This window comes from Elgaria multicarinata, chromosome 11 (genome assembly GCF_023053635.1).
Source record: "Elgaria multicarinata webbii isolate HBS135686 ecotype San Diego chromosome 11, rElgMul1.1.pri, whole genome shotgun sequence".
Taxonomy (NCBI): domain Eukaryota; kingdom Metazoa; phylum Chordata; class Lepidosauria; order Squamata; family Anguidae; genus Elgaria; species Elgaria multicarinata.
This window is the reverse complement of record NC_086181.1, coordinates 45,498,171-45,521,057: the sequence shown is the minus strand read 5'-3', so window position 1 is coordinate 45,521,057 and position 22,887 is coordinate 45,498,171. Positions and strand designations below refer to the sequence as shown.

Here is a 22,887-nt window from a genome sequence, read left to right as displayed (position 1 = left end):
GTGAAGGGACAACAGAGGGGTGCTACTGGCTTTGGGCCCTCCAGATGTTGGACTACAGCTCCCAGCCTTCTCCAGCCAGTATGCTGGGTGGTGGAGTCATAGAATCAGAATAGTAGAGTTGGAAGGCCATCCAGTCCCACCCCCCTGCACGATGCAGGCACCAACCCTAAAGCATCCCTGACAGATGGTTGTCCAGCTGCCTCTTGAAGGCCTCTAGTGCGGGAGAGCCCACAACCTCCCTAGGTCACTGATTCCATTGTCGTACTGCTCTAACAGTCAGGAAGTTTTTCCTGATGTCCAGCCGGAATCTGGCTTCCTGTCACTTGAGCCCGTTATTCTGTGTCCTGAAGGGCACCAGGTTGGGGAGGGCTCTTGCAGCTTCTGAAAGATGGCCCACGTCGGGGTGCAGCAGGGGTGAAGTCCCCGTGCCTCTCCAGGGGAAAGGGTGTCTTGCCGAGGCGCCCCCGCTGCCAGGGCTAACCGGGCGCCTGTCTGTGGACCAGGTACATGGAGGTGGCCAACAACGTCCAGAAGGAGGAGACGGTGCTCAGCATCCAGTTTGTGCTGCTGGATTGTTCCCACCTGAAGGCAGCGGTGGTGCAGCACTGCAACGAGTGGCAGAACAAGCTCACCAACCTGCTGAACGAGATGGCCAGCGGGCGCCTGCGCGAGCTCCACACCTACCTCCAGGTGAACGCCGCCAAGTGAGTCCCGAGGCCCCCGCGGCTCCCCTGGGAGGGGCGCGGGGCGACAGGAGCGTCGGAAGCCGCCTCAGACCGGGGCAGGCCCGGGGCCCATCCAGCCCAGGAACGACGGCACTGGCCGGCAGCAGCGGCTCTCCAGGGTTTCAGGCCCGGGTGGTTTTCCCAGCCCTGCCTGGGGACGCCTCGGATCGAACCGGGGTCCGCCGGCACGCAACGCAGGGGCTCTCCCCACTGAGCTGCGCTCCCTCTTCCTTGCGCCTGCCTCTCCTTCCCCCCCCCCCCGCATAAAACAAGCTCCTTTGCCCCGCAGCGTCAGCTGCCCCCCGCAGACCCTGGAAGAGCTCAGCCAAAGCCTGCAGCTCCACGAAACCCTGCAGAACGAGCTGCCCAAGATCGAGGGGCAGATCCCGCCCATCCACGAGCAGTTTGCCATCCTGGAGAAGTACGAGGTGGCTGTGGAGGAAGAGGTACGGTCCGCGGCCGGGGTGCGCGCCAGCCCTCCTGCCCCCAGCCCCGCTGTCGGAGGCGAGGCGGTGACCCCCGGCCTGGTTTTGCTCTGCTAAAGTGATCCTGGGCTTCCTTCTCCCCTTTTCTGCTGAGTTAGACGGTCTCGGTATTAGGTTAAGTACGTTTCCGAGGGCAAGAGGCAGGCGCAAATTTGATTGGTATCTGATGTGCTGATGTGGTGGCGGTGGGGTGGAGGAGCGGTGGCGGAAGGACGCTCACAGTTGTCAGGCCATTCCTTCTCCTTTCGGGGTCTCGCCTCTGGTCTCGCTCTGTGCTTGATAGGGGTGGGTGGGTGGGATGAGGGGCCGGAAGGTAGGGGGCCGGATCCAATCTCAGCTCAGGTCAGGGCAGACTTGCTGCTTCAGAGGGATGCTAGCTGGGTTGGGGGTCCTTCATCGATTCCGAACTCAGCTTTCCCCCAGCCCGGGGGCCTCCGGATGGGTTGGACTGCAGCTCCCAGAATTCCCAGCCAGTTAGCCATGCTGGCTGGGAATTCTGGGAGCTGCGGTCCAACCCATCTGGAGGGATGGAGAAGGGTGTTCAAAGCCCTTCATCGGAACGGCCTGTTGTGGTCATAGAACCCCGTTCATTTGCATTGCGTGTCTGTACAGCCTCCTCCTCCTGCGTAAAGCGCATCGCATAGCTTCCTGCACTCTGCCTGGCTCCCTTTTTCCTTCTCCTCCCGCTTGGGGGACACTCTGCTCATGGCCGTGGGGTGACTCAGTGCCCGCCTGGGCTGCGCTGGCCCCACCGCAAACCTTCCCCAGGCGGGTTGAAGACAAACGATCCCGACCGCTTGCGCACAGGGCCGCCTGGGCCCCGGAGAAAGCAGCCCCTGGCCGCGTGCAGAGGGGCCGGAACGGGCCTTCGGCAGGGCTGAGTGTCCGGTCTCGTCCGGTTCCCCCAGCTCCCTTTGGGCCTCCGTCGCGCCGGGGCTTTGCTTGCCCTGTCGGCCCTGGGGCCCTGGGCGGAGCCTCACAGCCCTCTGATCCAAACTCCTCTCCCGATCTGACCTCCCTGCAGGAGTTCCCCCTCAATCCCAAAGCTCCTTGGGGAGCTGTTGGCAGGTACGACCTGGCCAAAAGTATAGTGCAGCCTTCCCTGCGCACATCCAGAGGGCGCCAGGTTGGGGAAGTCTGGTATAGCGCTGCCTTTTCTCCTTCCAGGCTCTGCACTTTGCTCCCTGGGCCCCCCTTGGGGGGGCTCCTCCCATCCGCTCTGACACCCCCCTCTTCGTCTTCCTCCCTCTCAGGTGCTGCAGCTGCTGGGCGAGCTCAACTCGGAGTGGCTCTCCTTCCAGCAGTGCATCTTGGACAGCGAGGTCATGTTAAAGAAGCACAAGGAGAAGTTCAAGACGGGCCTCATCCATTGCGCAGACGACTTCAAGAAAAAGGCCCAGAATCTCCTCCAAGACTTCGGCTCCAACGGTGAACGGCCGACGGAGCCCTGGCGACTCTCTTCCTCGGCCGTTTGGTGGATGGCCGTGGCCAGTTCTGCCCCTGCCCCCATTTTGCCCTTTCTTAAACTGCTGCACCTTGGTTGCTTGTGCCTGAAGGTCCCCCCACCGCACCCACCGGGGCTTCGGCTTGCTTGTTTTGAAGCTCCTGGAGAAATCTGGGAAGCCGTCCGGGCTCCGTGGGAGTCGGCACCGGCTGCGATTTGAAACAACTAACTTGAAGCCTGTTGCCAGTGTGTCTCCTGGTTCTCTGGCGCGTGGCCCACAAGAGAGGCATACAGCCCAAGGCGATGAAGGTGTTTACTCGGGTGGCAGCCCCCTGGAGCTCAGCGGGGCTTCCTCCTGCGTAACGGTGCAATAAGATCATGCCCTCCATGTGTCCTCACTCTCTCCTGGAGGGAAAAGCAGAAGCCCCCACTGCGTCCAGGTGCTGCTCAGCGGCTGTTTGTCATTTGCTGCAGCCATCTTGAGAGCAAATGACAAAGAGAGCCGCAATGGCTGAGGCCCAAACGAGACTGGTGTGTGTGGTGTGTGTGTGGTGTGTGTGTGTGAGTGAAAGAGAGAGAGAGATGGAGCTTCATTTCCTTTTCCTTCCTGGAGAGAATCCAAGAAAAGAGCTACAAACCTAGATGTAGTTACATGGGAGTAAGCCTCTGATCTTGATGGGACATGTTTTGAAAGAAATATGGACAGGACCAGGCAGTAACCATAAGAACATCATAAGAGCCCTGATGCTGGATTAGACCCAGGGTCCATCGAGTCCAGCACTCTGTTCACACAGTGGCCCCCCAGCTGTCAACTGGGAACTCAAAAGCAGGACACGAGTGCAACAGCACTCTCCCACCCATGCTCCCCAGCAAGTGGTGTACATAGGCTTACTGCTTCTGATATTGGAGGTAACCTACAGCCATTGATCGCCTCCTCCAGGTATTTATCCAACCCCCTTTTTAAAGCCGTCCAAATTGATGGCCATCACCACATCTTGTGGTTTTGAATCCCAGAGTTTAACGATGCACCATGTGGAGAAGGTCCTTCCTTCAGTCTGTCCTGAATCTCCCACCAATCGGCTCCATGGGATAATGACCCCGCTGGGTTCTAGTGTTATGGGAGAGGGAGAAAAATGTCTCCCTCTCCACCTTCTCCCCACCAGGTCCCTCTCTCTCGGCTCTGGCTTCTTCCTCCTAGATGTCTCTTCTCGATCCTCCCAGAGTGCAGGACACGGAATAACAGGCTCAAGTTAAAGGAAGCCAGATTCCGGCTGGACATCAGGAAAAACTTCCTGACTGTTAGAGCAGTACGGCAATGGAACCAGTTACCCAGGGAGGTTGTGGGCTCTCCCACACTAGAGACCTTCAAGAGGCAGCTGGACAACCACCTGTCAGGGATGCTTTAGGGTGGATTCCTGCATGGAGCAGGGGGTTGGACTCGATGGCCTGGTAGGCACCTTCCAACTCTGCTATTCTATGATTCTATAGAACTCTTCAAATACTTAAATGGTTGTCACACAGAGGAGGGCCAGGATCTCTTCTCAATCCTCCCAGACTGCAGGACATGGAAGAAGGGGCTCAACTTAAAGGAAGCCAGATTCCGGCTGGACATCAGGAAAAACATCCTGACTGTTAGAGCAGTACGACAATGGAACCAGTTCCCTAGGGAGGTTGTGGGCTCTCCCACACTAGAGGCCTTCAAGAGGCAGCTGGACAACCCTCTGCCAGGGATGCTTTAGGGTGGGTTCCTGCATTGAGCAGGGGGTTGGACTCGATGGCCTTGTAGGCCCCTTCCAACTCTGCCATTCTATGATTCTGTGATGTCATTCATTAGGGGCTTCAACATGCCTCCCCAAATGCAGTGCAGTCTAAGATTCCCAGTGGCCTCTGTGTCTTGGGCTCCCTGTACTCACAAATTGGTCTCTCGGTCAAGGCATACCACTTCCTAATTTGAAGCCAGGAATCAAACCCCCGGCATTGCAGACCTCAACCCATCATTGCCTTCCTGCAGAAGCCTCATTCTGCTGCCTGGCCAGCCGGAGAGGAGGAGGAGGAGGAGCAAACGGGCCCATTGGGCTGATTGGGGTCTTGTTTTCCTCCCGCCGTTAGGTCCTTTCACCAGCGCCTTGTCTGCTGAAGCAGCCCTGGATCAGATCGCTGCCATGAGGCAGCTGCTGGCCACCTTGAAGGAGGAGGAGAACACCCTCCGCTCTAACCTGGGCATCTTCAAGATCGACCAGCCTGCCTCCAAAGACCTTCAGAAGCTGGAGAGGGTAGGGAGGCTTCCCTTCCCAACTTTGTGAGATAGGGAAGACATCGGCCCTGAACCAGGCAGCCGGTACCTGCCACTGAACCACATTGGAAAGGGAGAAGCTGAACTCTGGAGGTGGGGCTGAAGAGGGCCTCTCCGTCGCTGACCTCTTCCCTTCCGGGTTCTGCAGGAGCTGGACTACATCCAGCAAGTGTGGGAGATAACCAAGGAGTGGGAGGACCACTGGAACGAGTGGAAGACAGGAAGCTTTAAGACGCTGAAGACGGAAGTGATGGAGAACACGGCGTTTGCCCTTTACCGGAAGCTCAATAAGCTGAGCAAGGAGCTGAAGGTAAGTAGGGGCACTGGGGCAGTTCCCAGCTGTCTTTTCTTGGGGGCGCGGGGGTTATTTTCCCCTCCGAGGGGAAGCCCTTTCAGACGGGGCAGCGATGGTCCTTCCTTCTGTGCTTGTGTCAGAATCCCACCCACCCCGGGGGAACCTGTTGGGAGGCATCCCCCTGCCTGCAGCCATGGAGGGTCCGTGGACCTGCGGTGTGGCAGAGGAGGGCCGGTGGAACAGACCAGGCAGCGAAGTTGCAGTTCCCGGATTTGTTCTGCCGCTAGCCGGAAAGCAGCTGCCTTTCAGCTTTCCACAGCTGAATCATCCTTCACTGTCTGTTTTCTGACCCGAGGATCGGAACTGGGAAATCATCGACACCTCCAAGTTGAAGATCGAGCAGTTTAAGCGCACCATGCCCTTGATCACGGACCTCCGGAACCCGGCCTTGCGGGAGAGGTAGGCCCCCTCGCCCTCCCTCCTGGCCAGGCTCTTCCTTCCCTTTGGGGCTGGAAAGGGGGCGCTGCTGCACGTGGGCATCTCGGTGGTGTGGACCCAAGCCCCCCCCCATGGAGGGTACGGACACTCCCCCCCCCTCCTGCAGCGGTTGCTCAATTGCGTTGCGAGGCAGGACACCCCAAGGCCCTCTTGAGTCTGGTGCCCTTGCTGGTTGCAGGGGCTTCGGGCGTCTCCCCCACTCCTGGCCCCTGGGACCCCCGGGGCCCCGGCTTCTCCCACTCCCAGCAAAAGGGGGGGCAAAGGCAGGGGAGGAGGAGGAGATCTTAAGGATCCTCAGGCGGAGAGAAGAGGTTCCTTGGGCTGCCAGTGGAGATCCTGGGTTCTCCTGAGGCCTGGGAATGGGATCTTCTTCTTCTTGGTCCGGAAGCCTTTGGTCCTGCGCTCTGGGCCCCCGTCCCCCCCTTGACCAGCGTGTTCGGCTTCCCTGCAGGCACTGGGAACAGGTGAAGGACCTGGTCCTCCGGACGTTTGACCAGGATGCGGAGGATTTCAGGCTGGAGAATATCATCGAGCTGGGCCTGGATAAGCACGTGGAGAGGATTGGCGAGATCTCGGCCTCGGCCACCAAGGAGCTGGCGATCGAGCAGGTGAGCTCCCTCGTCCCGTGGGGAAGGGCTGCCTGGACCTTGGAGGGGCCCCGGAGGGCCCCCTGGTCCATCTCCCCTCCCAGCAGGGCTCGGTGTATCATAGAATCATAGAATTGTAGAGTTGGAAGGGGCCTACAAGGCCATCGAGTCCAACCCCCTGCTCAAGGCAGGAAGCCACCCGGCCCCGTCATGGCTGCTGTCCTCCTTGCAGGCTCTTGAAAACATTTCCAGGACCTGGGATGTCACTGCCTTGGACATTGTGCCCTACAAGGACAAGGGGCACCACCGGGTCAGGTAGGCCGGCTGGACGCAGCCCAGTGCAGGGGCTGAGAGAAGGGGGGGTGTTCATCACCAGGGCCAGCTTCTCTTCTTCTCTCGGTGGGCGTGGCGGGCCCGAGAGCTTCCCGAACTAAATGATGGCCCTGCAGCAGTACCAGGATGGTGTGGGTGTGTCCAAGGCGGCCTCTCGTCAGGGTTCCCTGTGGCAGAGCCCGGGAGAGGGAATGCCGGCGGTGATGCCTGCAGGGTTTGTGGAGGCCGGGGTGCAGCAGCGACCCCTTCTCCTTCCGCGGTGGGGGCGATCCGCCCTCTCACGCACGAAAGCCTTTGAGCTTGGTCTCCATCAAGCCTCCCCCACGTCTGGCCATCCCCCAGATGAGAGTCTGATTTCCAGGCGGTTCTCCTTCCCACCAGATCCGGGAGCTCCTCACGCGCAGTCAGGAGGTGGGGCATTGGGTGGGTGGGGGGACTCAGCAAGGCTTCAGGGGGAGAAGCCCTCCGTCCCCGGCAGAGCTCCTGCCTGAGCTCCCGAACTCAGGGCCCCTGTGGGCGGCAGGCTTCCAGGCGAGGCTTTTACCGCCCCCCCACTTCGCTCCGCCTCCTTCATGGAATTCTGCAGGGGGTCCAGACGATGACCCCTTCCGCTCGTAGCCTTCCCGCGTTTCCCCACCGCTTCTCCCATCTTCTTTCTTACCACGGAAAAACCACCAAGGAGAAGAAGGCGGAATAGCCGCACGGCCCCTTCTGCTTGGCTGCGCTGGCCTCCCACCCCCTCCAGCTGGAAGCACACTTTGAGTTCCCATTTTAAGGGACCTTTTATCATGTGAGGGTCACATCGTAAGGATGCGGGAAATGGGAGTGTGGGGCGAGAACTTTGCTGCCCCTAAGGTGGGATCTGCTAACGTACGTCCCTGCCCATCCGTAGCTCTGGGTGGGCAGGGGGAGAGGGGGGCTCTGAAGGCATACTCTGCCCCCCACAAGCGGTCTGGCCCCCCCCCTTTGGACTTTGTGCTCACGAAGGGCGCCCTTTTTCCCTGCAGAGGGACGGAGGACGTCTTCCAGGCGCTGGATGACAACCAGGTGGCCCTGTCCACCATGAAGGCCTCACGCTTCGTGAAGCCCTTTGAGAAGGACGTGGACCGCTGGGAGCGCTGCCTCTCGCTCATCTTGGAGGTGATTGAGATGCTGCTGACCGTGCAGCGGCAGTGGATGTACCTGGAGGTGAGGCCATCGTCCTGGGGACCCCTTTCTCCCTTTCCCATTGGGTGGACAGTCGCTACCCAAATCCTTTCTTTGGCCCAGAAGGCATTTTGTGGCTTCCTGGATCTAGAAGCGGGCGGCTCTGTCCTTGGGGAACAAGTCACAGCCCTGGCTTGGTGCTGCCAAACTTGCCTCTGGACAAGCGAAAGGCCCGTTAGCAAGTCGTGGGAGGGATGACGGGGGGCTGCCAGGGTGTCGGCTGCCTGTCTTCCGAGGGGCGCGAACAGGAGCAGGGAACGGATCCCTTCCTTCATGCTCTCCTTCGGGCAGAAAGAGAGAGGGGAACGGCCCACACAGGTGCTGTGGGTGGAATCCTGCCTGTACAAAAAACCAGGTGACCCTTTCGAGGGATGCCTGCCCACCCGGCCCCATGGGTTCCTCCCCCTCCCAGTTTGAAATCCAGATCCATTGAGAGCCAGGTTCTCGCTGCTGCATCTGTGGGGGACCGGGGGTGGGTGGGGCGTGTTTGTCGGCCCTCCGGCCCAAGGTTGAGCCCCCCCCCCCCGCTTTGAGATGCTGAGATTTTCCGCCTCGCCTTCCTCCTCTCGGCTCCAGAACATCTTCTTGGGCGAAGACATCCGCAAGCAGCTGCCCAGCGAGTCGGCCGCCTTCGACAACATCAACAGCAACTGGAAGGCCATCATGGACCGCTTCGCCAAGGACAACAACGCGCTGCGCGCCACCCACTTCCCAGGTGGCCCCTGCTCCTTGCTGCTGGGTGTGCGGGGAGGCGAGGGAGGGGCCGTCGCTGCGGGCCCCAGGGCCCCGGTTCAGTCCCCGGCACCTGCAGGCCCTTGCGAAGACCTCTCTCTGCCCGGGGGCCTGGGACGCGGCTGCCAGCCAGAGCAGGCACGACTGGGCTACAGGGGGCCCTGGCGCAAGGCGGCGTCCTCGGTCTGCCTGCAGGTCGCTTCAGGCCTGGGGAAGCGCTGGAGGGTCTGCAGCTGGCCGGGACAGGGGCGAGCGGGGGGGGGGCGTCTCGGCCGGGGGGGGCGCGTGTGACGGCCCTGTGTCCCTCCCTGCAGGGCTGCTGGACAAGCTGCTGGACATGAACAGCATCCTGGAGGACATCCAGAAGTCCCTCGACATGTACCTGGAGACCAAGCGCCACATCTTCCCCCGCTTCTACTTCCTGTCCAACGACGACCTGCTGGAGATCCTGGGCCAGTCGCGCAACCCGGAGGCCGTCCAGCCACACCTCAAGAAGTGCTTCGACAACATCAAGTGCCTCAAAATCCAGAAGGTGCGCCCCCCCCGGCCCCGGCCCCCTGCATCCCCCCCTCCCCCGGCCCCACCCCCCTGCATCCCCCCCTCCCCTGGCCCCGCCCCCCTGCATCCCCCCCTCCCCCGCCCCCGCCCCCCTGCATCCCCCCCTCCCCCGGCCCCCTGCATCCCCCCTCCCCTGGCCCCCTGCATCCCCCCCTCCCCCGGCCCCAGCCTCCTGCATCCCCCCCTCCCCCGGCCCTGGCCCCGGCCCCCTGCATCCCCCCCTCTCCTTGGTGCCTTCTTAATGACTTCTTAATTGTTTCACTTCTCGCTGCCAAATACGGCCGGATATTGCGGCCAGTTGGCGCGCCGGGGTCTCTTTTGGCGGGAAAGGGGGCAAGAGACCCTCTTCCCCGGCTCAGCAAGCGACGGCCCCAATCCTTTGCTCTCTCTCTTTTGGTCTCAGATTGGCAATACCAGCCGGTCCGAAGCCGTGGGCATGTACTCTTTGGATGGCGAGTATGTGGACTTCACACACCCCGTGCTGCTGGAAGGACCAGTGGAGGTGAGTTGGTTTCTGCCTTCTTAAAATCATGGAATAGCAGAGTTGGAAGGGTCCTACAAGGCCATCGAGTCCAACCCCCTGCTCAATGCAGGAATCCACCTTAAAGCATCCCTGACAGATGGTTGTCCAGCTGCCTCTTGAAGGCCTCGAGTGTGGGAGAGCCCACAACCTCATCAGGCAACTGGTTCCATTGTCGTACTGCTCTAACAGTCAGGAAGTTTTTCCTGATGTCCAGCCGGAATCTGGCTTCCTGTCACTTCAGCCTATTACTCCATGTCCTGCACTCTGGGAGGATCGCGAAGAGATCCTGGCGCTCCTCTGTGTGACAACATTTTAAGTATTGGAAGAGTGCTATCCTGCCTCCCCTCAGTCTTCTCTTCTCCAGGCTAAACATGCCCGGTTCTTTCAGTCTCTCTTCATAGGACTTTGTTTCCAGACCCCTGATCGTCCTGGTTGATGATGATGATAGTAATAGATCCTAGAATCCTAGAATCCTAGAATAGCAGAGTTGGAAGGGGCCTACAAGGCCATCGAGTCCAACCCCCTGCTCAAGGCAGGAATCCACCCTAAAGCATCCCTGACAGATGGTTGTCCATCTGCCTCTTGAAGGCCTCTAGGGTGGGAGAGCCCACAGCCTCCCTAGATCATAGCTTCCATTCTCCCCACCCCAACCCCATGCCCAGCACCATTGTGGCTGTGAAGGGACCGTGAAATGTCCGGGACGGTCCAGCATCAAAGCACCACAGGCACCAGGAAGCAGGCCGAAGCCAGGCAGGCAGCACAGGAGGCCTTTGAATGCTGCACCCGGTCTTGTTAATGACTCTCTCTGGCCTCCTTGCTTGGCGTTCGGCCGTTTTGCTCGGTGGGCAGATCTGGCTCCGGGTGACGCCATTGGATCCCCCTGCCTGGTCCTCTGCTCTTTTGCCTCAAGCGGAGGAGGCCCAGCGGCCGGGCCAGGCTCCTCCAGCTCGTCCCCTGGTCTGCTCCCTCCTTCGGTGTGACTCTTGCCGCATCCTCCGTAGCTCACAGCGTGTCCCACCTTGCGGAGAGCCTGCCTGTGCGCACAGTGCACATCCGCCACATCCAGCAGGCCCCGGGGGCTGGTCACGGTCTTGGCAGGGGCACCAGGAGCCTTGGAGCTCTCCTCTGCTGGAGGTTGCCCTCAAGAGTTCCACAGCGATGAGGATGGAGCTGTGCAGAGACAGAGAGAGAGAGATGGAGGGCGCCTCGTTTCCCCCGCCCTGGGCCGTGGGGTCCTGGGACCCCTCCTGTGGTGCAGCACTCCTCTAGCCTGTCCTCAGAACGGATTTGCAGGCGCTCACTTATGGGGGGGGCCCTCCCCTCTCACAGGAGTGGCTGTGCGACGTGGAACGGGCCATGCGCTGGACCTTGCGGGAGGTGCTGAGGAATTGCCGTCTGGCCTTGAAGAAGATGCTGACCAAGAGGGACAAATGGGTGAAGGAGTGGCCCGGACAGGTGACTACTGAATGGGGGGGTGGAAGAGGAGTCGGGCGAGGGGGGTTCACTGAGTGGACTTAGCAGGCCCCACGTGGCAACCCCGGATCGGTGCCCCCACCCCGCGTCTATGTGGCGTGCTGCCACCTGCGGCCGCGCACGTGCGCTCCGGGATGCGCGATGGGCAGCAGCTGCCTTCAGATCTCCGTGTCCTGCTCCTAAGCACGTCCCGTAGGCTGAGGGAAGGACGCGGAGGAACCACGCGTGGCTCACTGCGGAAAAGCCTTCCATCGCCCTTTGTTTTTATTTATTTATTTAAGCATTTTTATGCCGCCGTTCAGCCCAAAAAGGCTCTCACGGCGGCTTACAAAAGTATTTCTTGGCAGTCCCTGCCCACAGGCTTGCAATCTAAAAGACATGACACAAAAGGAAAGGGTATTGGGAGGGAGGAGGAGGAGGGAGAAAGTTCAAGTTGTACTCACGGGGTGGATGGGAGAGAGGTTCTGGTGAATTTGTGCCCAGAAATTCAGGGCAAGGGGCTGCTTGGAGGGGGTGCCCCCCGCCCTCCCTCCCCGGCTCATCCTTGCCCCCACATGGCCCCCTTGCAGATGGTGATCACCGCGAGCCAGATCCAGTGGACAACGGATGTCAGCAAGTGCCTGGCCACCTGCAAGGAGCGGGGGGACAAGAAGTACCTCAAGGTCATGAAGAAGAAACAGGTGAGGACGGTGGGGCTGGGGTGGGGTGAGGGAGCGGCCCACGGGCCGCCCCAGAGGCTGGCAAAGCCATCTCCTTCCTTTGTGCTGGGCACCTTGGCTTCCTCCTCCCCTCTGGCCTGGTTCTTTGTCTTTTTTACAAGTGGGGGGGGGCGGGGGGAGCAGCCTAGATTTGCTTAGGTTTAGGGAGCCCAGGGCAGGGGGTAGCTGGAGATCGTTGGATCCAATCCACGCGTGGGTGGGATCCATCCGGTCCAAGCCAGCCAGAACCACCACCACCCTCCTCCTCCTCCTCCTGCCTGGTTTCCACACCCTCACCCAGCAGCTAGTGTTTTGCGGTGGAGTGCCTCTGAACGTGGGTGCTCCCTCGTGGCCGTGGGCCACGCTGCCCTTCACGGGCTGGCCTCCTCTTCCTGGGCAGGTGTCCATGCTCAACAAGTACTCAGAGGCCATCCGAGGCAACCTGACCAAAATCATGCGGCTGAAGATCGTGGCGCTGGTGACGGTGGAAGTCCACGCCCGGGACGTCATCGAGAGGCTCTACAAGAGTGGCTTGATCGACGTCACGTCCTTCGAGTGGCTGAGTCAGCTCCGCCTCTACTGGGAGAAGGTGAAAGGAGCCACCGGGCTCGGCGGGAGGCCGGGTGGGTCCTGCCAGCCTGAGAAAGTGGGCGGTGGCGGAGGAGGAAGAAGAGCGAGGGGTTGAGCCCGTGCGGGACTGAGCCCGGCTCAGCCGCAGCACCAATGAGCTCTCGCCACTGCCCTCTGCTGGACAGAATGAGATAGATGCCACCTTCCCAGCTCTCCCTCCAGCCTTGAGTTTCACTTCCCTCTGCTGTTTGTGGGATGGAACCACAGGAGACTTTGCTGCTGGGGAAGGGGTGGGCCTGGGACGAAACGCCTCTCCCTTCTCCATGCTTTCCCTGTCAGGGTCGGCTGGCAGCCCACTGGATCCAGGCCCTAGGCACTGGGGGAGCCCGTCGAAGGCCCATGTCTGGCAGGCGCTGCCCCCTCTCTGAGCTCTTCCTGCTTCCAGACCCCCACGGCCCAGTGGGATTGCCTCCAGGGGGTGGAACAGGCCGGTTGCCACGCTCTCCCCTGCTTTGCCCCTGGCTCCCCCTCCCTGGCTTTGGTGCAGCTGCCTTTCGACGAGGCCTCGGTAGAGGACGGGCTCTAGTTGGGCTCCAGGATCCAGTCCAGGTGGGCCGGAGCACGGTCACCTGGTCCTAAATCGGCAGGGGTCGATAGTCCAGGTCAGGGGAGTATCAGGGGAGGGGTGGAGGGGTGTGTGTGGTGGAGACCAAGCAGAGCTCAAGCGCCAGGGCAGCAGCGGAGCATCAGGTGTGCCAGAAGCCAGCCTGGGGTCCAGATCCGAGGCAACGGTTGGAAGGGAGCCAGAACCCTCACGCTAGGCTGAGGGGAGGCGCTGAGTGTAGGGCTTTGTAAGGCCTGGGGGACAGGGATTGGCCTGCGGGGGTCAGCTGACTGTGCTCAGGCAGGCTGGTACTGCAGCCTAGAGGGCGCCCTCGAGGCTCAAGGGCTGAGTGGAGACAGAGCACTGGGGCTGCAGGAGAGAAGGCGCTGGGGCCTGGCTGCTTGCAGCTCCAGTTTGAGACGCCCACACCCACACATGCACGCCCCACAAACCCCTTGCGCTTTCTTTCCTCTGTGTTTGCGTATGTGTGGAACCCCAGAGTCAGGCAGGGGCAGTCGAGCCATGGACTTGACGTTGGCCCTTGGGGTGGGGGTGGGGGGCGTTGGCCCTGTGGGGGGTGGGGGCGTATCCTCTCCCCTCTTTGGCCCTTTGCCTGCCATCCGAGCCCTTCCTGCTTTGGCCCCGCCTGGGCTCAGCATCTGCCCTCGCCGCCCTTTCAGCTGCAAAGGTGCCGCCAACGTCTGGGACCTTGTGCTGTCAGAGTAAGAAGCCCCCCCCCCCATGCCTGTGGCTTTGGGCTGATGCCACCGTCCCCCCTGTCCCTATCCTCCCACTGCACTCCAACGGGCCCTCTTTCCTCAGGACCTTGACGACTGCGTCATCCGGCAGACCAACACCCAGTTTGCCTACGGCTACGAGTACCTGGGAAACTCTGGGCGGCTGGTCATCACTCCGCTCACCGACAGGTATGCCACGGCCTGAGGTCTCTGGGGCTTTCTGGCTGTGGAGATGGGCGTGCGGAGAAGAACCCAGGTGCCTGGATTGGCGGGAGAGGAATCGATTGGGAAAACTGAGAGAGGAGTACGGATAGGAGTAATGGGAGCGGCTGTTTGAGGGTGAAGGAGGGTGAGGAAAGACGAGCAGGCAGAGGTAAGGAAGGGGACGCCTGCATGGCCCGCAGGAAAGGAAGTTGTTGGCAGGGAGTGTCCTGAGTCTTCCCACTCTGGCGGAAGGGGACGCCAGGCTTGGACCTGAAAACAAAAAAGATACATATAGGAAGTGGAAGGAAGGCCAGGCTACAAAAGAAGAGTACAGACAGGTGGCGCAGAAGTGCCGAAATGGCGTCAGGAAGGCTAAAGCTCAGAATGAGCAGAGATTAGCGAGGGATGCTAAAAGCAATAAAAAGGCTTTCTTCAGATATGTGAGTAGTAAAAGACAGAGGAAAGAAATGGTGGTTCAACTGCTTAATGAGGATGGCAAATTAATAACAGACGACAAAGAAAAGGCTGAAGTGCTCAATTCCTACTTTGCCTCAGTCTTCTCCCAAAAGCGGGTCTATGACCCCCCTGGAAAAAGTGAAGCAGAAGTTGAGGGGGCAGGATTACAGTTTGAGATTGAAAAACAAATGGTCAAAGAACACCTAATTTCCTTGAATGAGTTCAAATCTCCAGGGCCCGATGAACTGCATCCTAGAGTAATGAAGGAGCTAGCGGAAGAACTCTCAGAACCTTTGTCTATTATCTTTGCAAAATCATGGAAGACGGGTGAGGTGCCGGACGACTGGAGGAGGGCTAACGTCCCTATCTTCAAAAAGGGCAAAAAGGAGGAACCTGGGAACTACAGACCAGTCAGTCTGACATCCATCCCTGGGAAAATTCTGGAGCAGATTATAAAGAAGTCAATCTGTAAACACCTTGAAATCAATGCGGTGATGACTAGAAGCCAACATGGATTTGTCAAGAACAAGTCCTGTCAGACTAATTTGATCTCATTTTTTGATCGGGTAACCTCCCTTGTAGACTGTGGGAATGCTATGGACGTCATATATCTGGACTTCAGCAAAGCTTTTGACAAAGTACCACATGACATTCTGATTAACAAACTAGCTAAAAGTGGGCTAGATGGAACAACTATTAGGTGGATTCACAGTTGGCTACAGAATCGGACTCAAAGAGTACTTCTCAATGGAACCTTCTCAAACTGGGGAGAGGCAACGAGTGGGGTGCCGCAGGGCTCAGTCCTGGGCCCAGTGCGCTTCAACATTTTTATGAATGATTTGGACGAGGAGGTGCAGGGAACGCTGATCAAATTTGCAGATGACACAAAATTGGGTGGGATAGCTAATACCCGGGAAGACAGAAACAAACTTCAAAGTGATCTTGATAGGCTGGAGTGTTGGGCTGAAAACAACAGACTGAAATTTAATAGGGATAAATGCCAAGTTCTACATCTAGGGAATAGAAACCAAAGGCACAGTTACAAGACGGGGGACACTTGGCTCAGCAATACTACAAACGAGAAGAATCTTGGAATTGTAGATCGCAAGCTGAATATGAGCCAACAGTGCGATATGGCTGCAAGAAAGGCAAATGCTATTTTGGGCTGCATTGATAGAAGTATAGCTTCCAAATCGCGTGAGGTACTGGTTCCTCTCTATTCGGCCCTGGTTAGGCCTCATCTAGAGTATTGCGTCCAGTTCTGGGCTCCACAATTCAAGAAGGACGCAGACAAGCTGGAACGTGTTCAGAGGAGGGCAACCAGGATGATCAGGGGTCTGGAAACAAAGCCCTATGAAGAGAGACTGAAAGAACTGGGCAGGTTTAGCCTGGAGAAGAGAAGATGGAGGGGAGACATGATAGCACTCTTCAAATACTTAAAAGGTTGTCCCACAGAGGAGGGCCAGGATCTCTTCTCGATCCTCCCAGAGTGCAGGACACGGAATAACGGGCTCAAGTTAAAGGAAGCCAGATTCCAGCTGGACATCAGGAAAAACTGCCTGACTGTTAGAGCAGTATGACAATGGAATCAGTTGCCTGGTGAGGTCGTGGGCTCTCTCACACTAGAGGCCTTCAAGAGGCAGCTGGACAACCCTCTGTCAGGGATACTTTAGGGTGGATTCCTGCATTGAGCAGGGGGTTGGACTCGATGGCCTTGTAGGCCCCTTCCAACTCTGCTATTCTATGATTCTATGACCCCGTTTTCCTCCCCTTTGCAGGTGCTACATGACGCTGACCACAGCCCTCCACCTTCACCGGGGCGGTTCCCCCAAAGGCCCTGCCGGCACTGGCAAGACGGAGACGGTGAAGGACCTGGGCAAGGCGCTGGGCATGTACGTGATCGTGGTGAACTGCTCCGAGGGCCTGGACTACAAGTCGATGGGGCGCATGTACTCTGGCCTGGCGCAGGTGAGGGGGACTTCCGCTCCAGGCCCCGAGCCTGGCAGGCCGGGCTCCTGACCTTCGCCGCTGCCCGGGCTTCCCGTGGCCACCGCGGCGCCTCCTCCTCGGCTCACGCCCGCCGCTTTCGCCCCCCCAGACGGGCGCCTGGGGCTGCTTCGATGAGTTCAACCGCATCAACATCGAGGTGCTGTCCGTGGTGGCCCAGCAGATCCTGTCCATCCTCTCGGCTTTAGCCGCCAACATGACGCGCTTCACCTTCGAAGGCCACGAGATCAACCTGGTGTGGTCTTGCGGCATCTTCATCACCATGAACCCAGGTGGGGAGCCCAGAGGGCCGCGGAGAGACCCTCGGGCCTGGGGTTTGTGTGGCTCTCAGGGCAGAGGCTGAGCGGGGGAGGGGGGGCTTCCATGCCGGCCCCTGAAGGCTCTTCCTTCGCTGTGCCGCGCGGCAGGTTACGCTGGTCGCACGGAGCTGCCCGACAACCTCAAGTCCATGTTCCGGCCCATTTCCATGGTTGTGCCCGACTCCACGCTCATCGCCGAAATCATCCTCTTTGGAGAAGGCTTCAATAACTGCAAGGTACGGGGGCCTCCAGGGGCCGCGGGGGGGGGGGGGGCTGCGGCGTCGCCTGCGTGAGGCTCCCCCCACGGCTGCCTCTCCTCCCCAGATCCTGGCGAAGAAGGTGTACACCCTCTACTCGCTGGCCGTGCAGCAGCTGTCCAAGCAAGACCACTACGACTTTGGCCTGCGGGCGCTCACCTCTCTGCTCCGCTATGCTGGGAGGAAGCGCCGGGTGCGCCCTGACCTTGCCGACGAGGAGGTGAGCGGGGGGGGGGGGGGCCCAGCCGCCTGCCCTGTGGCCAGCACCGAGGCGCCTTGGCTAGTGGCCACGGAGGACTCCGCTGTGCTTCCTAGCCAACCCTGCGGACACTGGCGTGACGAGGAAGCCATCCATGTCGGCGCAGTAGCTGGGATAGGAACGGCCCCGTTCCTGGCAGGGAGGCAGCGCTGCTCGACACGCATCCACCTTTGGGGGCCGCCTGGATCGCCCAGCGGCTCCTTTCCGCCCGGGGCTCCTCCCTGGGATCTGTGCCGATTCTTGCCAGAGCCGGCCCGCCCCTCCTCCTCCCCCCGCCCCCCGCCCTTCAACGGGCTTCTCCCGCTCTTGGCTCTTAGGTGCTCCTCATGGCCATGAAGGACATGAACATCGCCAAGCTGACCTCCAGCGACGTGCCCCTCTTCAACGCCATCACCCAGGACCTCTTCCCGGGCATTGAGTGCCCCGTCATTGACTACGGCAAGGTCCGCTAGCCCCGTTCCGCTCTCACCTCCGGCCCGGTCTGTCCAGGGCCTTGACACTTCTTCCTGCCAAAGGCTGAGCCGTGGCACCGATCCAGGGAAAAACCCTCCCTGGCCGGCAGCCATTCTCATAGGGGCTTTCTGGAATCCCCCCCTCCCAATCTTGAAATGCTCTCTGGTGGCTGTGGGCAAGGCGGTGGCCTTCCTTCCTGGGGGGTGCGACATGTGAACAGGGGATGCCACAGCCCGCCTCGCAAGCCCAGGAGTGTCTTCCTTCCTTTCCCTGCAGCTCAAGGAAGTGCTGGAGGGGGAGCTGAGGGAGATGGGGCTACAGGTGATCCCCTTCACCATCACCAAGGTGATCCAGCTGTACGAGACCAAGAACTCCCGCCACTCCTCCATGATCGTGGGCAACACGGGCAGCGGCAAGACGGTCACCTGGCGCGCCCTGCAGGCCACCCTCTCCAACCTGCACAGGAGCGGAGATGCCGCCTTCAACGTAGTCCGGGTCAGTGGCTCAGCGCGGGGCGTCTTCGCGGGGCCTGGCACAGTGGGCCGAGGGCAGGGCAAAGAGCCGGCCGGCCTCCCTGCTTGCCTCTGCCCGCCTCGGCCTCCTCCGCCTCGCGGGACCATGCCAGACTTGCTACCTGACTTCCCTGGGGAAGTCATGGGCTTGGTGATGTTGCGCCTTTGCCTCGTTCCCTCCCTTCCTGCTGTGGCAAACGGTCTCAGTTGGTTGGATGCTGTCCTGCGTTCTTTCCTTGGGATGGGAGCCAAGCAATGGATTGACCCTGGTATGAAAGAGGGCGGGGTGGGGGGGATTACCCACAGTCCCCAGGGTCCTGGTTTCTTCTGTCCAGCGCACCACGACCGGCCATAGAGAACCCCAGCGCAGAGGTTGGGCTGGGGCTCCCTCCCTCCCTCCCTCCCTTCCCCAGGCAAGTGGCCCCCTCGCTTCCTCCTGACTGCGGCTCCCTCCCTCCCTCCCTCCCTCCCTCCCCAGGCAAGTGGTCCCCTCGCTTCCTCCTGACTGCGGCTCCCTCCCTTCCTCCCTTCCTCCCTTCCTTCCTTCCTCCCTCCCTCCCTTCCTTCCTCCCTCCCTTCCTTCCTTCCTTCCCCAGGCAAGCGGCCCCCTCGCTTCCTCCTGACTGCGGCTTCCTCTCTCCCCTGTCGCTTTCCCTGTGTGCTCTCCTTGCCGGGCCTGCCTGCGTCCAGGAGTACCCCTTGAACCCGAAGGCCGTTTCCCTGGGCGAGCTCTACGGAGAGTACAACCTCAACACCAATGAGTGGACGGACGGCATTCTGTCCAGCGTCATGCGGATGGCCTGCGCAGGTACTCCAGCCTTGCTCTCCGGCCCTCCTGGGGGCCCTCCCTCCCAAGAGAGGGGCAGGTGCTAGCAGGGCACTGGCCGGCCGCCCCAGATGTGTGTAGGGAGAGAGGCGGGGGCTGCTCAGTGGCACTCCCTCCAGGGTTTCAGGCGCACAAAGGCCTTTCCCTGCCCGGCCCGGGGATGCCACCAACTCAACCAGGCTGCTCTGCGGGCACCCAAAGTTTCCCGAGCGCCAGCAGAGCGCAGGAGGCCGAGGGCAGGGGGCGGTCAGTGGGGCCTACGGAGAACGCCAGGAGTGCCCTGTGCAGGTTAAGGCTCAGCGTCCCTCAACTCCCCGCATCAGAGAGCGGCCAGCCCAGACGGCTTCAGCAAGCCCAACAGCCGGGCAAGGTTTCTTCCCAGGTCTGGTAGCAAGAGGGACGCTGCCTCTGACCATGGAGGTTCCATTATGCTATCCTGGCTAGTGACTGGGCATAGCCCTGCCTTCCTTGGTCCCGCCTTTCCTTTCCCCTAGCTTTTGTCCGTGGGCTGGATTCGAACTTATTAATAGAAGTATAGCTTCCAAATCACGTGAGGTCCTGGTTCCTCTCTATTCGGCCCTGGTTAGGCCTCATCTAGAGTATTGCATCCAGTTCTGGGCTCCACAATTCAAGAAGGACGCAGACAAGCTGGAGCGTGTCCAGAGGAGGGCAACCAGGATGATCAGGGGTCTGGAAACAAAGCCCTATGAAGAGAGACTGAAAGAACTGGGCAGGTTTAGCCTGGAGAAGAGAAGATTGAGGGGAGACATGATAGCACTCTTCAAATACTTAAAAGGTTGTCACACAGAGGAGGGCCAGGATCTCTTCTCGATCCTCCCAGAGTGCAGGACACAGAATAACGGGCTCAAGTTAAAGGAAGCCAGATTCCGGCTGGACATCAGGAAAAACTTCCTGACTGTTAGAGCAGTACGACAATGGAATTTGTTACCTAGGGAGGTTGTGGGCTCTCCCACACTAGAGGCCTTCAAGAGGCAGCTGGACAAGCATCTGCCAGGGATGCTTTAGGGTGGATTCCTGCATTGAGCAGGGGGTTGGACTCGATGGCCTTGTAGGCCCCTTCCAACTCTGCTATTCTATGCTTCTATGATTCTATGAACCTTGGGCAGCTAATGGGGCTGCCAAGAACAGGCCTGATCGAAGCAACAGGGCGCCCTGGCTCACCTCCGCTGCACCTCTTGCCTTCTCCTTTCCACCTGTCGCTCGCGCCTGCCTGTCTTCCTCCTCACTGGCCTGCTGCCTGCCTGATCGCTTCTCTGACACTGTTTCCCCCACACTCGGCACAGAGCCACAGAGCTGCTCGGAGCATCCGGCCAGCACCGACAGCCTTGAGGGCGTTGGCTGCCCTGTGGGGGCTTTGCCCCCGAAGGCCGGGGCTGCTGAGCTGTGAGCGGGCAGAGATTCGTGCCACCCCCACCTGCCGGGAGCCGGGCACAGCGCCCTGCTGCTCCTCCGCCCTGGCTCAGGTGGTTAGCCTGATCGCTTCACTCCGAGGGGGCACGGGCGATTATTTCTGCCCGTTGGCAGGTGGCCTCCTGCGGGCCGCTGCCTTTCTTAGTGCCAGCAGGGTGGGGGTGTTTCTGTTCCTAGGAAGCGGGAGGGCGGGGAGGCCTTCCCCTGACCCCAATCTCTATGCTAATTATGGATGGGAGCCTGGTGCACTGCATGCCGATGGAAGGCAGCAGGGGAAGGCCGTTCACTGGCTTCTCCTTTCAGGGTCTCGCCTCTGGTCTCGCTCTGTGCCGGAGGGCCAGCCGGTCGGCTTGATAGGGGTGGATGGGAGGGACGAGGTAGGGGGCCGAATCCAATCTCGGCTCAGGTCAGGGCAGACAGGGATGCTAGCTGGGTTGGGGGTCCTTCATCGATTCCGAACTCAGCTTTCCCCCAGCCCGGATGGGTTGGACTGCAGCTCCCAGAATTCCCAGCCAGTTGGCCATGCTGGCTGGAAATTCCGGGAGCTGCAGTCCAACCCATCTGGAGGGATGGAGAAGGGTGTTCAAAGCCCTTCATCGGAACGGCCTGTTGTGGTCATAGAGCCCCGTTCATTTGCATTGCGTGTCTGTACAGCCTCCTCCTCCTGCGTAAAGCGCATCGCATAGCTTCCTGCACTCTGCCTGGCTCCCTTTTTCCTTCTCCTCCCGCTTGGGGGACACTCTGCTCATGGCCGTGGGGTGACTCAGTGCCCGCCTGGGCTGCGCTGGCCCCACCGCAAACCTTCCCCAGGCGGGTTGAAGACAAACGATCCCGACCGCTTGCGCACAGGGCCGCCTGGGCCCCGGAGAAAGCAGCCCCTGGCCGCGTGCAGAGGGGCCGGAACGGGCCTTCGGCAGGGCTGAGTGTCCGGTCTCGTCCGGTTCCCCCAGCTCCCTTTGGGCCTCCGTCGCGCCGGGGCTTTGCTTGCCCTGTCGGCCCTGGGGCCCTGGGCGGAGCCTCACAGCCCTCTGATCCAAACTCCTCTCCCGATCTGACCTCCCTGCAGGAGTTCCCCCTCAATCCCAAAGCCCTGAGCCTCGGGGAACTGTTTGGCAGGTACGACCTGGCCACCAGCGAGTGGTGCGATGGCATCCTGGCTTCCCTCATGCGCGAAGCCTGCGCAGGTATTTACCCTCCGGGAGGCCCGCCTTGGCCCGTGCCAGGTGCCAGCCGCGGCTGCCAATCACTCTTCTTTTCTGAGCAAGCTGGCACCTCTGTCTGTCAGAACTAATCAACCTCTTCAAATAAGGCCTTGGCAGAAATTCGCTGCTTCTCTTCTGAAATCTCTGCGTCTGTCAGAACCCAGGAGGCTCCGGCAGGGCGCGTTCATGCGGCCGCTGTGAATGGGGGCAGGGGCGCGGCGCTTTTTAAAAAAATGTATTTACTATTTATTTATTTACAATGTTTATGTAACATTCCCCATTCACAATTTTGGAGCGGTTTACAAGATAACAATAAAATAAAAACGGAATGAAAACACATTAAAATAGATTTAAAAAGAAGCAGAAGCAAAACGCACAGTAAACCGTCATCAAGGGAAGGCTTCCTGGAACAACCACGTTTTTACGTTGTCGTTGCCCTGCCGTGCCAGCCTGGTCCAGAGCTGAGGCGGCTTTCTCTTTTGCGGGCCCCTCTTCTCCTCAGCCTTCATTTCCCGGCCAGCTGCAGTCCTGTTTCTGTGAGGGATCAAATTTGGATTTGATGGTGGCGGCTCTCGGTCAGATTCTTAAGCACCTCTGCTTCCGCTGATAGAAAGTAATGTCTCTAGCTCTCATTGATGTAGGATCATTTAAAAAGATGACCAACAAGTCCGCTAAGCCTCTCCTGGTATGTCTCCTCCGTACTTTTATATTGGTTTTGAGGGAGCCTCGGTCACAGCCTCGGTCAGCCCGCCTCGTCCGTTCCTGCCTTCTCCCGACGGGCGGTGGCTTGCCCAGGCCCACAGAGAGACGGGTCTTTCTCAGCCTCGTGAAATTCCAGGGCTCCCACTCACAGTATTTTTTTGGGGGGGGGGGAACAATCCACACCCCCGAGGCCCCTCATCCTGCCTTTTGACAAGGAAGCCGGACTCCGCGTCCTGCTTTTCCCAAGCGCTAAGTGAGTTCTCCTCCACCCTCTTGGCCCAGATGAGAAACCCGATGAGAAGTGGATCCTTTTCGATGGGCCGGTGGACACGCTGTGGATCGAGAGCATGAACTCTGTCATGGACGACAACAAAGTGCTTACGCTGATCAACGGCGAGAGGATCGCCATGCCTGAGCAGGTAAGCAAGAGGTGACCCCCCCCCCACCACACACCCCTCCCACTTTGCTGATCGGCCCTGGTCAGGACCGACGGGCCGCTTGCATTGCTTTTCCCACTC

General features: G+C 59.9%; 1 protein-coding gene across 1 annotated transcript in view; it reads left to right on the top strand.

Annotated features, from left to right (window-relative positions):
• Window positions 1-22,887, top strand: part of DNAH2 (dynein axonemal heavy chain 2) — a 96,585-nt gene that overhangs the window by 35,472 nt on the left and 38,226 nt on the right. Inside the window, exons 16-39 of the mRNA XM_063138104.1 lie at window positions 504-704; window positions 1,015-1,171; window positions 2,464-2,638; window positions 4,764-4,927; window positions 5,096-5,257; window positions 5,598-5,701; window positions 6,192-6,348; window positions 6,560-6,642; window positions 7,668-7,848; window positions 8,443-8,581; window positions 8,913-9,130; window positions 9,560-9,658; window positions 11,009-11,134; window positions 11,722-11,814; window positions 12,251-12,439; window positions 13,847-13,950; window positions 16,200-16,389; window positions 16,520-16,700; window positions 16,836-16,963; window positions 17,052-17,204; window positions 17,561-17,686; window positions 17,973-18,191; window positions 18,899-19,016; window positions 22,652-22,788. Of these exons, the coding sequence (XP_062994174.1) occupies window positions 504-704; window positions 1,015-1,171; window positions 2,464-2,638; window positions 4,764-4,927; window positions 5,096-5,257; window positions 5,598-5,701; window positions 6,192-6,348; window positions 6,560-6,642; window positions 7,668-7,848; window positions 8,443-8,581; window positions 8,913-9,130; window positions 9,560-9,658; window positions 11,009-11,134; window positions 11,722-11,814; window positions 12,251-12,439; window positions 13,847-13,950; window positions 16,200-16,389; window positions 16,520-16,700; window positions 16,836-16,963; window positions 17,052-17,204; window positions 17,561-17,686; window positions 17,973-18,191; window positions 18,899-19,016; window positions 22,652-22,788 (3,604 nt within the window). The remainder of the gene's footprint in view (window positions 1-503; window positions 705-1,014; window positions 1,172-2,463; window positions 2,639-4,763; window positions 4,928-5,095; window positions 5,258-5,597; window positions 5,702-6,191; window positions 6,349-6,559; window positions 6,643-7,667; window positions 7,849-8,442; window positions 8,582-8,912; window positions 9,131-9,559; window positions 9,659-11,008; window positions 11,135-11,721; window positions 11,815-12,250; window positions 12,440-13,846; window positions 13,951-16,199; window positions 16,390-16,519; window positions 16,701-16,835; window positions 16,964-17,051; window positions 17,205-17,560; window positions 17,687-17,972; window positions 18,192-18,898; window positions 19,017-22,651; window positions 22,789-22,887) is intronic.